Source organism: Plectropomus leopardus, chromosome 9 (genome assembly GCF_008729295.1).
Source record: "Plectropomus leopardus isolate mb chromosome 9, YSFRI_Pleo_2.0, whole genome shotgun sequence".
NCBI classification, from domain to species: Eukaryota; Metazoa; Chordata; class Actinopteri; order Perciformes; family Serranidae; genus Plectropomus; species Plectropomus leopardus.
In genome coordinates this window covers 25,225,366-25,239,562 of record NC_056471.1, presented here as the reverse complement: position 1 = coordinate 25,239,562, position 14,197 = coordinate 25,225,366, and the positions used below count along the sequence as shown (strand labels likewise).

The 14,197-nt window shown below is 38.6% G+C and overlaps 1 protein-coding gene across 1 annotated transcript; it reads left to right on the top strand.

Moving 5' to 3' along the window:
* The first annotated feature begins 2,501 nt into the window (after positions 1-2,501).
* Positions 2,502-12,216, top strand: sfxn5b (sideroflexin 5b). The gene is made up of 14 exons (XM_042493183.1): positions 2,502-2,627; positions 6,199-6,267; positions 7,649-7,726; positions 7,905-7,931; positions 8,046-8,100; positions 8,218-8,243; positions 8,385-8,438; positions 8,796-8,852; positions 9,173-9,238; positions 10,063-10,153; positions 10,433-10,548; positions 10,787-10,872; positions 11,530-11,647; positions 11,876-12,216. Exons 1-14 carry the CDS (start codon positions 2,571-2,573, stop codon positions 11,951-11,953), a joined length of 978 nt encoding a protein of 325 aa, XP_042349117.1. The 5' UTR covers positions 2,502-2,570; the 3' UTR covers positions 11,954-12,216.
* The last annotated feature ends 1,981 nt before the right edge of the window (positions 12,217-14,197 follow it).

The window sequence follows — 14,197 nt, the reverse complement described above, 5'->3', positions numbered from 1 at the left end:
CACTCCTTCCTTCACAGTTTGGGAGGAATCCTGCTGGTTCAGCACAGACCTTGTCCTCGCTTTTGCAAACTGTCTTATCAGAGATAATGTTGTTATAAATGGAGTCTATTCCATGTAAAACACATGAGAAGAGAAGTTGCTCGTACACTGCTGGCAACTTAACTTCACTTGTTTGTTTTTGAGGTGTTTTAGCATTGTTTTCATATTGTGTTATACTGATTTGCATAAGTTCCTTCACTAAAGCAAAATATAACAGCGTAGGTTGTTTTTCCTTATAGGCTCAGGAGATTTGGTGCATTTCCTATTTAGACTGAGCTGTCTGTACATGCTCAGCAGCAGCTTTGCACTGCAGGAATAAATACGATGGAAGACCAGAAAAGTTGTCAATTGCAGGAAAAATATTAAGATCCTTCAAATAAGTTGCAGAGCCACAGTGAAGAAATACTCAATAACAAGAGAAAATCCAGCGTTTAAAATCTTACTTCAGTAAAAGTACTTAAGTATATACTATACTACAAGTGTTAAATCTATAGTAGTTGTTTTGCATTCTTTGTGGACGTTTTGCATTTATGATTGTTTTGTGTCTCTTTGGAACCATTTTGCATCCCTGTGTGGCTTGTTTACATCTCTTTGACGTCCTTTCGCATAACTTGTGGTTGTTTTGCAACTCACTGTGACCATTTTGTGTCTCTTTGTAGTTACATTGCGTTTCTGTATGATTATTTTTCATCTCTGTGACCATTTTGCATCTCTTTGAGGTGTTTCGCTTCCCTATGCGGCTGCTTTGGGTTTTTTGAGGCCATTTCACATCTCTTTGAAATGGTTTTGCATGTCTATGTTTATTTTGTGTCTCACTGTGGAAGTTTTGCATCTGATTGTTTTGCATCTGTTATCGTTTTGCATTTTGGTGGTGATTTTGCATCCCTATGTTGCTGCTTTGTGTCTCTTTATGGCTGCTTTACATCTCTGAAATTATTTTGCATATCTTGTGGTTGTTTTGCAACTCACTGTGACCATTTTGTGTCTCTTTGTAGTTGCATTGCATCTCTGTATGATTACCTCTGTGACCATTTTGCATCTCTTTGAGGTGTTTTTGCATCCCTGTGTGACTGCTTTGTTTCTTTTCGTGGCCATTTTACATCTCTTTGAAATGGTTTTGCATGTGTGTGGTTGTTTTGTGTCTCATTGTGGAAGTTTTGCATCTCTGTATGACTGTTTTGCATCTTTTATCATTTTGCATCTCTTGTGGTGATTTTGCATCCCTGTGTTGCTGCTATGCATCTTTTTTTGGCCATTTTATATCTCTTTGAAGCCATTTGGCATTTCTTTCAGCTGTTGTTTAGCTGGCAGTAGCAGCATGGTGGTTTGAGATGAGCAAAGATGAAATACCTCACATTTTACCCGAGAAACTCTCTATTCTAATACAGGTTACATAATTTTATATTACAGTATCAGTGCTAATCAAAATATAGATTTAGTCCACAAAATAACCTGAAAAACAATGTTTGGCCTGCAAACCTTTCTCCCTTCTGCACATAATTGTTTCTACATGCAGCATCAGGAATGAAGTATATGAGATTTATCTCATGACTCTGCTGTCACAGTCATCACAGCGATATCTGGTCTCCTGTATTGCTGGATTATAATTGTGATGCAATAATATGTTTATCACTGTAATGTTGCGGCTGGTAAAGCTGGAGCTAATTTAAACATCTTTATATAATGCTGGGGAGCTTAATCCACAATAAAACACAACGTATCAGTTAAATGATATGTTATTTATCTAAATTTTAGTAATTCACTGAAGCATTCATGTAAATGTAGTGGAGTAAAAATGTACCATGAATTGAAAATATTCGAGTAAAATACAAATGCCTCACAATTGTACTTAAAGTACAGTGCTTGAGTAAATGTAATTAGTTACTTTTCAACACTGAAATATCATATAGCCAAGGTTATGTTAATTTTTAAAGTTTTTTGCTTTGGGACAGGTATCATGGATAAAATGTGCTATATGATTAATTGTGATTAGTTATATAATAATGTGAAGTACAAAGGCACTTTTAGTTCAATAGAGTTTATTGGGAAGCAGCAGTCTTTTGCCCTCGGCCACTTAATGACAAGAGCATAATGAAAGTGTCCAGCGTGATGACGAATGTATACATATATATTTTGCTTCAGGATATTTATTCTGATCTTTCTTCATTCTGAAGTGAACCTGAGAGGATCCCGGCTGATCATTACTCCGTGCAGACATGTTTGTTTGTCTTCAGGCCACACCTCCTCTCATAATGATTAATTGGGCCAATCTTGACACCTATGGGTGCATCAACTGTTATCTCTCCCCCAAGATCATTCCGAACAGTTATGCAATAGCTTTCACCTTATCGATTATTTGGGATGTGTAGTCATGCGGTTCAACTTTGCCAGTGTTAACGCAAACGGGGAGACTACACATCCCGGCAGACGGAGCGGCTCGCTGCTTCACTAGTTTCACACTGAATGTAGTTCGCTGCACTTGGAAAATCCGTTCATGATTCAGTTCATTAATAAATAAATAGTTCGGTGTCATGGCGGAATCTGCAGCATGTCCTGCCTTCCAGCTCGGGAGACCTCGATACGAGCAGGTGAGTCTTTTTTATCTCCCGTTAAACGTGCATTAATGTGGCATTTTGTTTGTGAGGCTTTCGGGTGAAAAACAGCCCCCATCCTCCGCCCTGCTGCTGCTGCTCCGCTCCGGCTGCTCGGATGCGCACACTTTTGTAGCGAAAGTTGCCTTTGATCTGCGCTCCGAGTCTTTGTTATTAAACCGCAACAACTTTGAACCGATCATGAACTTCTGAGCGTGATTGCATTTGTTTTGAGTGCATTTTAGTTTTACAAGTGGAGATAATCGTCTGTTGGCAGGTTCATATCGCTGTTTATCATCTGCACGGACAGATTGCACACCCTTTGCATCGCTGCTGCTCCGTGAAAGATTATATCAGACTGCTCAGGTCTGCAGCCAAGACTGATATCCTGCGCGTCCATTTAAAGGCACTTTATCCCGATACATATGTAACTACATTTCTCGTCTCCCCTCCTTTTTTTCTTTTCTTCTTCTATTTTAGGCTTTAAAGTCGCTTCTGTTCGCTTATCTGTTACATTATCTCCAGATCTGCACATTATTTTATACATTAATCTAATCCAAATCACACTTTTAACACTCGAGTTTATTATTTATCCGGGATGCTTTCTGCAGACTTGCTGTGGCCTCACATGTGATCGAGATTAATGGGCTGTCCGCCCTTATCTGAAGCCCATTACTCAATTTTCCGTCCTCACGAATGAATTTGCATCGGTCAGCCCTGAAAGATAACGTGACCTTCACGTTAAGTCCGATGGCACATTAACGAAGTGGCTGCAAACTGGTTACATTTAAATTTCTAAGGCTTCTTCATCTGAACAGCAGCCAAAAGGAAATAATTCACACGATGGTACTGCACAGAGCAAGGTCCATAAACTGATTGTGTAAATAAGTCACTAAACTTTCTGATCTGGTCTTGTTTCAACTGATATGAGTGATCAATGCAGCTCTTATCAAAATACATGGAAAAACTATGGAAAGGAGGTCAAGGGACCAAAGGTCCTCCTGGGCCTGAGCCTGACTTTGAAGTGATTTATTTCTTGTATGAAAGACATTTTCACAACTACGGAGAGATGCAAAACAACGGCAAAACAAGCCCAAAGAGACAGAACATTTCTATAAAGGGATGCAAAATCTCAACAAAAAGATGCAAATTGGCTTAAAAGAGATGAAAACCTTCCACAGAGAGATGTAAACTGGCTTAAAAGAGATGAAAAACTTCCATAAAGAGATGCAAAACAACCCCAAAGACATGCACTACGACTTCAAAAAAAGTAGTAAGACAGCCAGAAAAAGACATAAAGCAGCCACAATGGGATGCAAAATCACTACAATGAGATTCACAATCTCCCAGGGATGCAAAACAACCACAGACAACTACAAAGAGATGGAAAAACCCCACTCTGGGATGCAAACCAAAAAAGGGATGCAAAATATGGTCTTTAAGAAAGCAAAATGATACAGATGCAAAATGTAGACAAAGACAGGCAAGCAACTAATAGAAAAATATATGGTCAAAATTAGATCCTAAACATCCATAAAGACATGCAAAACATCTTCAAAGAGATGCAAAACAGCCCCAAAAAGAAGCATGCAAACGTCCACAAAGAAACACATAATAAAAAACATGATAAAAAACAGTGATGTAAAACAACTATAAAGAGATGCAAAATGATGACAGATACAAAACGTCCACAAAGAGACATAAAGCAACTACAGAGATTCAAAAATGGTCACAATGAGATGCAAAACAACCACAAAGACATGCAGAATGCTCACAGAGATGCTAAACAATCATACAGAGATGCAAATCTTTCACAATGTGGTGAAAAACAACCACAAAGACATGCAAAACAATTTCAAAGAGATATAAAGCAGCATTAGGGATGCAAAACAACTACAAAAAAACTGCAAAATGGTCCCAAAGAGAGACAAAAAAAAATTACAATGAGACATAAAACAACAACGAAGAGATGCAAAATGGCCACAAACCATGACTACAAAAAGACACAAAACAACAGTACAGATACACAAAATGATCTTGTTTTGTGTGTCTTTCATACTGGGGGTCTTGCTATAATGTGGGAGTGATGCAGTGTCTTTATAATCTGTCCACGAACACACCATTTAACACAGGATATTGCATGGTTCACAAAAAGCCTAAATAACAGTTCATTTACACCCTTTGTCTCATGTGAATTACCTTTTTTTTTTTTTTTTAGTGATTCTCACCACATCTTTTAGATCACCATAATTTAAAAGAAGACAGTAATTAGTTCTTGGTTTCCAGCTCCTGGTGCTGGTTCCTCCTAGCAGGAAATCTTTTCTATCTGACCCCCGTAAACCTTTTTGTTCCTCCGTCTGCAACCTGGAGATCATGCTGTTTTTGATAAAGGTGCTGTAACACTTTCAGTTCGTTGCGTCAAAGCAGTCAAAATTAGGCCAGTCTTTGAATCAGCATAAATCTAGCTCAGTTTGTCTGTGCTTTCTGCCGCGCTCCGTCTCTGCTAGCCTTGTTGTGTACTCTCCGGGGAGCTGAAACTCATGCATAATTAAAGCGGGCTCCTCACATGGATCCTCAGTCTGCCCCACTCTTACAAAACAGCACTGCAGCACATATGGCCTGTCGGAGGAAGAGACGTGTGATGGAGGGATGGCAGGAAATTCAGGGTTACACTACAGAAGAGATGCCTTATTTACAGTCTCTAGAAGGTCTGGATGTTGTTTCCAGTCATTCCAATTAGGGCCCGATGCTAACGGATAATTAAAATACAGAAGGGTTTGTCTTTCCACTTTTCTGCCCTTCATAACTGATAAATGTCTCCGAGGGAATCTGATTGAAGCTGCCATGTTTTCGCCCATCTGGTTTGCCAGAGAGACTCTTGGCATAAATTGCTGTTGGGCCTTTTCAGACTGTTGGCACACACACTTAGCTGTTGGCATGCTGATGAAGACAGTGAGAGGAACAGAAAACAGGGCGCTTACCCAGCAGCTCCCAGACTCACTCGGAGGAATGTGTTTGGTAAATGTAAACTTTAGTCACATTTTCGTCAAAGTTCATCTCAAAAGGCGCATTGTACTTCTTCATCTCAGCTGTACTTTTGCCATTGTTTCATTAAAAACAAAAAAAATGTCATCAGTTTTATACTTTTGATCATTTTTTTGTTTTGACATTTCCCCTTTGAGCATTTAATAGAATTTGGGTATTTTTATGACCTGAGGATGTGTTGACACGTTTATTTCAAAGAATGTGACTGTGATTTTAAATCTGACTGTTTGGCGGCCAAGTGTTAATTATGTTTATTTTTTTCATATGAAACAATAAACTGTGCTTAATAAGACATTATAAATAAATAAATACCATTTTTGAGCCTGCAGTGTGCTGCAGACAAAGTGATGGTTTTAGGAACTTTAGAAGTGGTACGATCAAACTGAAGCAAAGTGAGAGGTGATAAATAAATTCAGACTTCAGAGGACTTGTTAAATTGTCCATTCACAGAGGGGAGGGTGGCGAACTGTCAATGTGTGTCTGCTTTCATTAAGAATTAACTTTGTCATGCTGTCTCTTCCAGGGTTCATTCCTCGGTCGACTGAGACACTTCGTGGACATCATCGACCCCAGCACCCTGTTTGTGTCCGAGGTAAATAAAACAACAAAAACGGTGAAATTGTCTAAATCTTGCTGATAGATGTCCGTCAAAGCTTCCATCAATAAGAGTGTTATAAACTGTTACATAAGCGATCCGATTTTTAAAACAGTGGTGTTTGTTTACGCGTTAAACTTTTGAAGAGCTGAACAGTTAATAGTTCAATGTTCTTTAAAGACCTCCAGTGTAAATCAAGGTTTAACATATCAATATCGTGCTTTTTTTTTTTTTTTTTTTGGTAGTGACAAGACGAATCATGACAAAATAAGCAGTCAGTGCCATGACTGAGCATTTCGGCTATTAAACTGCAGAGTACCAGTGACAGTCGAACAGGGATTTAGACAGCCGGGATTTCATACCTCGCAAATCTAAAGAACCAATCCCCTCAACTTTACATAATAATGCATCTAAATAAGGAGAAGGCAAGTGTAGCCACACATCGTATTTTCCAAATTGAAGTTCAGTTCAAATCATCAGAGCTGGTGATTGGAAGCAGGGTTAAACTAACATTAGCAACACATTATTATTCTTTTATAACATTGTCAAGCCAAAGACTCATGTGATGTGTGACTTTTTATAAGCAGACGTGTTTGATGAGTAGATTTGAAGGTGAGCAGGTTTTTCTTGAAATGCAGGCGAACAACTGCAATAATTTACATATTCATGTATCAGCAAATACTAAATGAGGCAGAGGTGTAGAATTACATCAAAGCCATTCTAAGACACAAAGTGATATTTTTCATGGGGAAAAAAAAGCTAAATATGTCATTTTGATGAACAGAGATTTGTTAATGGGTTTAATTAATGCCAAGAGACGAACGCTGATAATTGGTAAAAGGTCTCGTGTGTAATATTTAGCAGATACATTGGCAGCAATGGAATGTATAATTCATAACTATATATTTTTTTAGTTTAAAATAACCTGAAAATAAGAGTAATGTTGTTTTTGTTACCTTATAATGAGAAGCTTATATCTACATACTGAGTGGGTCGTCTTCTACAGTAGCCCAGAACAGACAAACAAACTAGAAACTGAATTGTTAATATTGTTTTTTATATATTTTTTTCCCAAATATTTGCTGGCTCAAGCCTCTCAAATATTATCGTTTCTTGATTTAGTTTGTCTTATGATATAATATATTGTCTTGTATATGATAGTGAATTGAATATTTTTGGGCTCTTGAGGTATGTTTCACAATTTTCTGACATTTAAAAATCGATTAATTTTACATTTTTTAATTAAACGACAAACGAAGTATTTGTAAGATTAACAAATGGTGTAAATAACTAAAAAAAATGGCTTTTTTTGGTGTTTGTAGATACATATGTTTATATGTCATTACATTCCATATTTTTTCTTTTCCTTTGTTTGTAGAAACGATTGAAAGAATGCATAAAACTACTTGATGACTATAAACAGGGCAAGCTTCCACCTGGAGTGTCTGATCTTCAGGTGAGCAGCCTGCTACACAGTACAGAATATATAGTGACAGTTTGGTAAACACAGTAAAACTTGCAGTTATCACAGTCAAAAGTTTGTGAATATCTCCTAACCCAAAGTAAAAAATAATAGTAATAATCATAAATAAAATTTAGGATTAATTTGAGCCCTTCTCTGCTTTGCTGTGCAGCTGTGGGAAGCTCAGAAGATCAAGCAGGTAAGTGATCCATCAGTCACACCTGTAAGTCAGGCTCAGGTGAGCTGCACCTCCATACATTCAAGCCTCTGGGCTCCTGCAGCATGAGGATGATGTCATGCTCTCTGCACGCAGGCCATCATTCATCCTGACACAGGAGAGAAGATCTTCATGCCATTTCGAATGTCAGGTACGACCTCAGATGAAGATCTTTGCTGAAGTTGTTGAACTTACTTCCATTTTGTCCTCGTTTTCTTTCTTTTTCTTTTTTTTTTTTTTACACTGAAATCATTTCTTCGCTGTGCAGGTTATGTACCATTCGGAACACCGATTGTAAGTCTCATATGAAATTCATACATTTGAAATCATGGCTGTGCAGATGTTCATGAACATGGTCGTGTTTTGGAGATAGATGAAATGAGACTCTGGACTTATTTTGCCCAAAAATAAGCTTTGTTCCCTGGTCTCATCTAGGTCATTGGCCTTCTTCTCCCAAATCAGACTGTGGTGTCTACCATTATATGGCAGGTACTGTAAAACAACAGCATACTGTGAAACCATTGCATTTATTGTACATTTTGAACATCCAGGAAGAGCACTTTTTCTGTTGACATGCAGTGCTTTCCCACCGGTTTTCACTGGAGTAAGGACATTGTAAAATAAAGTGCTGCTGCTCTGTTTGCTTCTCTGTCTGCTGTCGCTTTAGAAAGAAACTTATAAGCCTCTAAATATCTATCTGTTTAAACATGTCTGTCTATCGCTCCTTCCTCCTCCTGTCCTTTGTTTTTATTATTTTTTTATTCTTCTATCCTTTTTCTTCCCCAATTCTTCCTCTTCCTCTCCTTTCTTCAACATTCATCTTAATTCCTTCCTTCTCTCCTTCAGTGGCTGAACCAAAGTCATAACGCCTGTGTGAACTATGCCAACCGCAACGCCACAAAGGTCAGAACTATTTACTGTGGATATTCAGTTATTTAGTCTTGCAAAACAACTGTTATAATTATATTATAACAATATAATATTTATCTATTTTGGGGTGCTTTTTATCGATTTATGCCCATAATAATCATATGTTGTGCTGCGTCTTCCTGATTTTTTTTTCTTAAGTCTATCTTTTGTATTTATGTGTATTAATGGGAAACAGCTGACACTGTGGAAACCAAGACAAATTTCTTATTTTTTTTCTGGTAACAATATGAAATCATTCAATCGATTTTAGGTTGTTATGTATAAAGCTGTGACACATTTCTTCTTCTCCTCAGCCAACACCAACATCCAAGTTTCTTCAGGGCTATGTAGGAGCTGTGACCAGCGCTGTTTCTATTGCAGTGAGTGCGTTTTTTATTCATTGATATTAATTTACTGCTTGATATCCTCAGAAATATTATTTAAAAAATAAAAATGGGGGGAATTTTACCTGCTGAAAAGAGCTGTAAACTTTAAGTTGTACGTCATCCTCCAAATGACCATTTGTCTATAAATAACTTATTTATTATTATACAAAACTGACCATCAGCACACAATAATGTCTTTTTTAGAAGCTTTTAATTCTGGGCCTATGACAGCAACACGACAAATGTGTTTCAACCAACAGTCTTCATCAGCGACTGTTGGTTGAAATGTGTCAGTTTTGTCGTGCATTGCTTTTTGTCGTGCACCTGGAAAAGTGTTTCAGTTGCTCCTTTTTTCCTTGTGCTATGAATAACTTGTACCATGTTGTATTGAATTCATTTGGGAAAGCTGTATTTTTGCATGTCTCTGGTGAACGAAAAATAAAAACTGATTATTATTAAATTATTGAATTAAAATAAAACTAAAAACTAAAACTATATTAAAACATCTGTTTACAGGCAGCTATAATGGAGTGCTTGGCTGTATTTTATACACAGTATTATTAGCAGTGCTGATAGTTATAGCAATACAGTTCTAGTACAATGCTAATGTTTTAACTAAAGGAAGAATCCTTATAGTATTACTAATAAAAACACTACTGCTGCAAATACAATGAATCATTTTACTATAAAGCAGTGTTAAAACTTGCTTTTTACATGAGTTTTTACCAACAGCAACATTTCTCAGAGTTGGTTTTGAATTTTTATAAGATTTCTTAAAAAAGAACCTGATTTATTTGAAGTGTTTTTGTATTTACTAGGTGGGACTGAATGTGCTGATTCAGAAGGCCAACAAGCTGAGTCCTGCCACCAGAATGATAATTCAGAGACTGGTCCCCTTCCCAGCTGTAGGTGGGTTTTCAAAGGGCCACATGTACCAGTTTTAACAGAGGGTGTAATTATATGGCCCTCTGGTGGTTGGAGTCACAACATTTAATTTTTCTTCCTATTATAAATCACAATTTTCTGCACTTGTTCGTGGCATTTATGACATTTCTGTAGGAAAATATTTATCTTCCTTTACAGTGTTTTCCTGCACACAAACACCACTTTATGACCTAACTTTTCTAAATTTGCTTTGTAAACATCTTAAATTCGAAAAGCTGTTTTTTCTCTCTTCTCGTCACTCAGCCAGTGCAAACATCTGTAACGTGGGCCTGATGAGGCACAATGAGCTCTCTGAAGGAATCGATGTGCTTGACAACAACGGGAATGTGGTGGGATCCTCCAAAATTGCTGCAAGGCATGTGAGTGACTTTTTTTCCTTTTGCATACTCAGCGTATTTGTTACTTGACTGCTCTGAATATGTTTATACACTTTTTCTCAGTAAATTGCAAACATAATGGTGTCTGATAATGGGAAAATGCATCATTTCCTGCTGCTGTCACTCAACACACATCTGATCTCATGAAAGGGAAAATTAAATCCAACTCATTGCAGCATTTGAAATGAAGCGTGTGCACAATGTTCCCTCTTTTCCCCAGGCGATCATGGAGACCGCTTTCACACGTGTGGTCCTCCCGATGCCGATCTTTGTCCTGCCCCCAATCATCATGTCCTACCTAGAGAGGTTTGTGCAGATACATTGTAGACTTTTTTAATAACTGGGGGCTTTCAATATTTTTTAATTTATCAGTTATTTTCTCAGTTGATTGATTCATCTTTTAGTCTGTAAAACTCAAATCATAACTTAATCTTTTTCATGGTTTTGCTAACCTGCCTCAGGTCATTCTTTTCTCTCAACTCCTTTTTCAGTTATTGCTCTCTGTCTTTGTAGAGCTGTTTGTTTGTTTGATTCTGGTCTAAAAATACTCTGAATGTTTCTCTGTGTGTGGAGCCCAGGCCGACATATGTTGTGCCCCAAAGTGCTTCCTGTATATTCATTCAATATTAGGTCACAGCCAGAGAAACTGTATTAATAAAAAATGAATGAAATTTAATAATATATCCTGATGTGCTTTCAAACACAACAAAAATAGACTTTGTGTTTCTGTAGTGAAATGAAATAAAAGAGGACATCTGCAGTCTGACTCATTAAACCCAAAACTGAAACTTTTCCTCAAAAACATTAATCTCACACCCACTAATTGTGGAGAACAGCTCCCCGAAATCTGCACCACCGCTTTTCTCTGCATCCAAAAATAACTCCTGGCTTTGCAGTAGTCATCTGGGATCGATGCACACAGCAGACTCATGTTTCCTTTTATCGCTATCTTGATTCGTGTAGGCTGCGATTCCTGCAGAGCAACCGCAGATTGTTGCTGCCCATCCACAGCCTCGTGTGCCTCGTTACCTTCGGCCTCTCGCTGCCCGTGGCCATCAGCCTGTTCCCCCAGATGTCTCAGGTACAGTAAAACTGGTCCAACTGCCTCCGCTGCTAATTCCAGGCCAGATGGCTCAGACAGAGAGCAGCTGGGGAAGAAATTCAAATTACACATACACCACTTGACATGCACAGCCCTGGCCCGCAGCTCACATTCACTCCTTATTCCAGATGTCTCCTCCCACGTCGAATTAGTCGGAGAGACGCAGAGCTAAAATTTACCTTCAGTCTTTTTGTTTTCCTTTTGCAGATTGAAGTGTCTTGCCTAGAGCCGGAAATTGCCATGGCAACAGATTGCAAGGTGGTGACCTACAACAAGGGTTTATGATGGATGGCATGATAAGGCAGCAGAGAGCAGAGGACAGGGCGGCGAGGATGGAAATGAGGCTGCGATGTGTAAAGCTGTCAGGGAGAACCTGCAGCGGGGTTCCTCCTGCCGACAGGTTTGGGAGTCTTTCTGCTGCAGTAGATCGCCATGTACTAACACAGGGTTCCTAAAAATTTTCTTTTTTTATGGTTCTCAAGCAATTACTGAGTCGAGATATGAAAATTGGACAGATTTTTTTTCTGTCCTGTCTGTTTTCTGTATATAGGAGCAATATATTTACAGTGTTTTTAGCACTAATGAAATGATTTTTGATATGTACAAAACAGGCTAACTCAAAATATAGTTATGGCTGTTTTTTCACCCAATGACATAGGTTTATAAATACAGTTTAAATCTGCAATAACTGACTTTTTCTGTCTATTTAGCTGCTAAATGCTCAACTTTGTTCAGCAGCTAGTCGCTAACTGTGTATGCCATGATCAGGTAGTGCACAGTGGGGATTTTTTGAGCTTTATTGCCAAAAACTGCTGTCTGTTTGGCCAAAAACAACCCTGATGAGATACCCCTTTGAATGTTATCATTGATGGGGTGATGGGGTGAATGGGTGTTATCAGTGGATATTCGCTTCATAAATCTGGGCTTGAAGGGGAATGCGCCATCTTCTAGTAAGTTCAGAAAGGGCCCCTAGGAATTTCACTGAGATTTGAGTCCAATTTTAGTGGCTAAAGGTAGGGATTTTATAAGTGGGGCTGAGGCTCAGGTGGTAGAGCGGGGTTGTCCTCTAATCAGAAAGTTGGCGGTTCGATCCTCGGCTCCTCCAGCCAGCGTGTCGAAGTATCCTTGGGCAAGATACTGAACCCCAAATTGCATCAGATGGCTGTTCTATAAATTTAAATGTGTATGAATGAAAAACTGCGAGCCTGGCACCGTTTACGGTAGCCTCGTCCTCCAGTGTGTGAATGTATGTGTGAATGGGTGACTTACATCCGTCATGTGATGCCATTTGGCCCAAAACGTTTCCCATTGACTTATATGGTGGTCCGTAAGTCAGTGGAGGAACTTTTTGAAGCGTCACTGCCCCTGCTAAATGACTCATTTCACTGTCAGAGTTTGATCTCTTCCATCTGATAGCATTTGGAAAGTTTACACGGAAGCTAACACGGAAGTAACTGGCTCAGCTGTGTGCCTGCTCTATGGGCCACCAGCGTGGAAGCAGTGCCAATTATTACGCAGTTGAACATTTTTGGCTTCATGTGCCACTGAGCAACTTTCATAAGAATGAATAGGGCATCACCTCCCACACTGTATCCAGTTATCTTTATACATCTACGGTTCAGAAGATCGCCATTAGCCCATTATATGGCCGTGTTTTTAGACCTCCAGTAATTATAAGGGAGAAAAAGAGAAAATCAGGTGACGTAGTTTAAAAACCTATAGAGTCTGCCTTGGGAGAAGGGTGGGGTGGTGGATGGATTGATCAAACGAACACAGGACTTTCAGGAGGCTGTTATCAGCTCATTAAATAGCCATTATCAGTTGTCATTGGGAGCAGTTTTGTTAGGTTTCATTTTCAGCTTTGTTAGGTTTAGGTGTCACAAAAAGTGTGGTTAGGCTTAGAAAATAGATCTTTGTTTGAGTTAAAATAAGAATATTTTCACATAATTTGACAAATAGGTAATCAGTGAAAATAACCAAATTTTGACCTTTGGTTTAACACTAGACACGAACAGCATTCTCCTGGCTGAAAGTCCCGATGTTTGACCAACCCATCAACCACAGCTTCCTCCTTCCAATGCAGACTTTACTGTCTGTCTTTACACTGCGTCCCCTGACCTCCTCCTTTTCTCCCGTCATCATTATCAACTACCAGAGGTTACCACCGGACCATAAACACAGCCTTTTAAAGGGCTCATAACGACCTTCTGAGTTGATCTGCACTAATAGGTCGTCGGCCCCATCCGTCCATCTATGAGGCTCATAACCACTAATAACGCCCATTGAACTGAGTGATAACATTCAAAGTAGGTAGATGAGAGCTGTGAGAGTTAAGTTGTGTCTAGAAAACAAAAATAATAAGGTGCAGGGAAGTGAAGGATGGCTGTATTGTCAAAAGTCTAAGATTGTGGTACTAAACAGAAGCTTGTCCACGGCTCAGTCACTGTGAGTTCATCTATCACTGGATTTAACAGTTCTAGTATTTTAAAAGAAAAAAATAAAGATAATAGGACAGTCTAAAAAAATGAC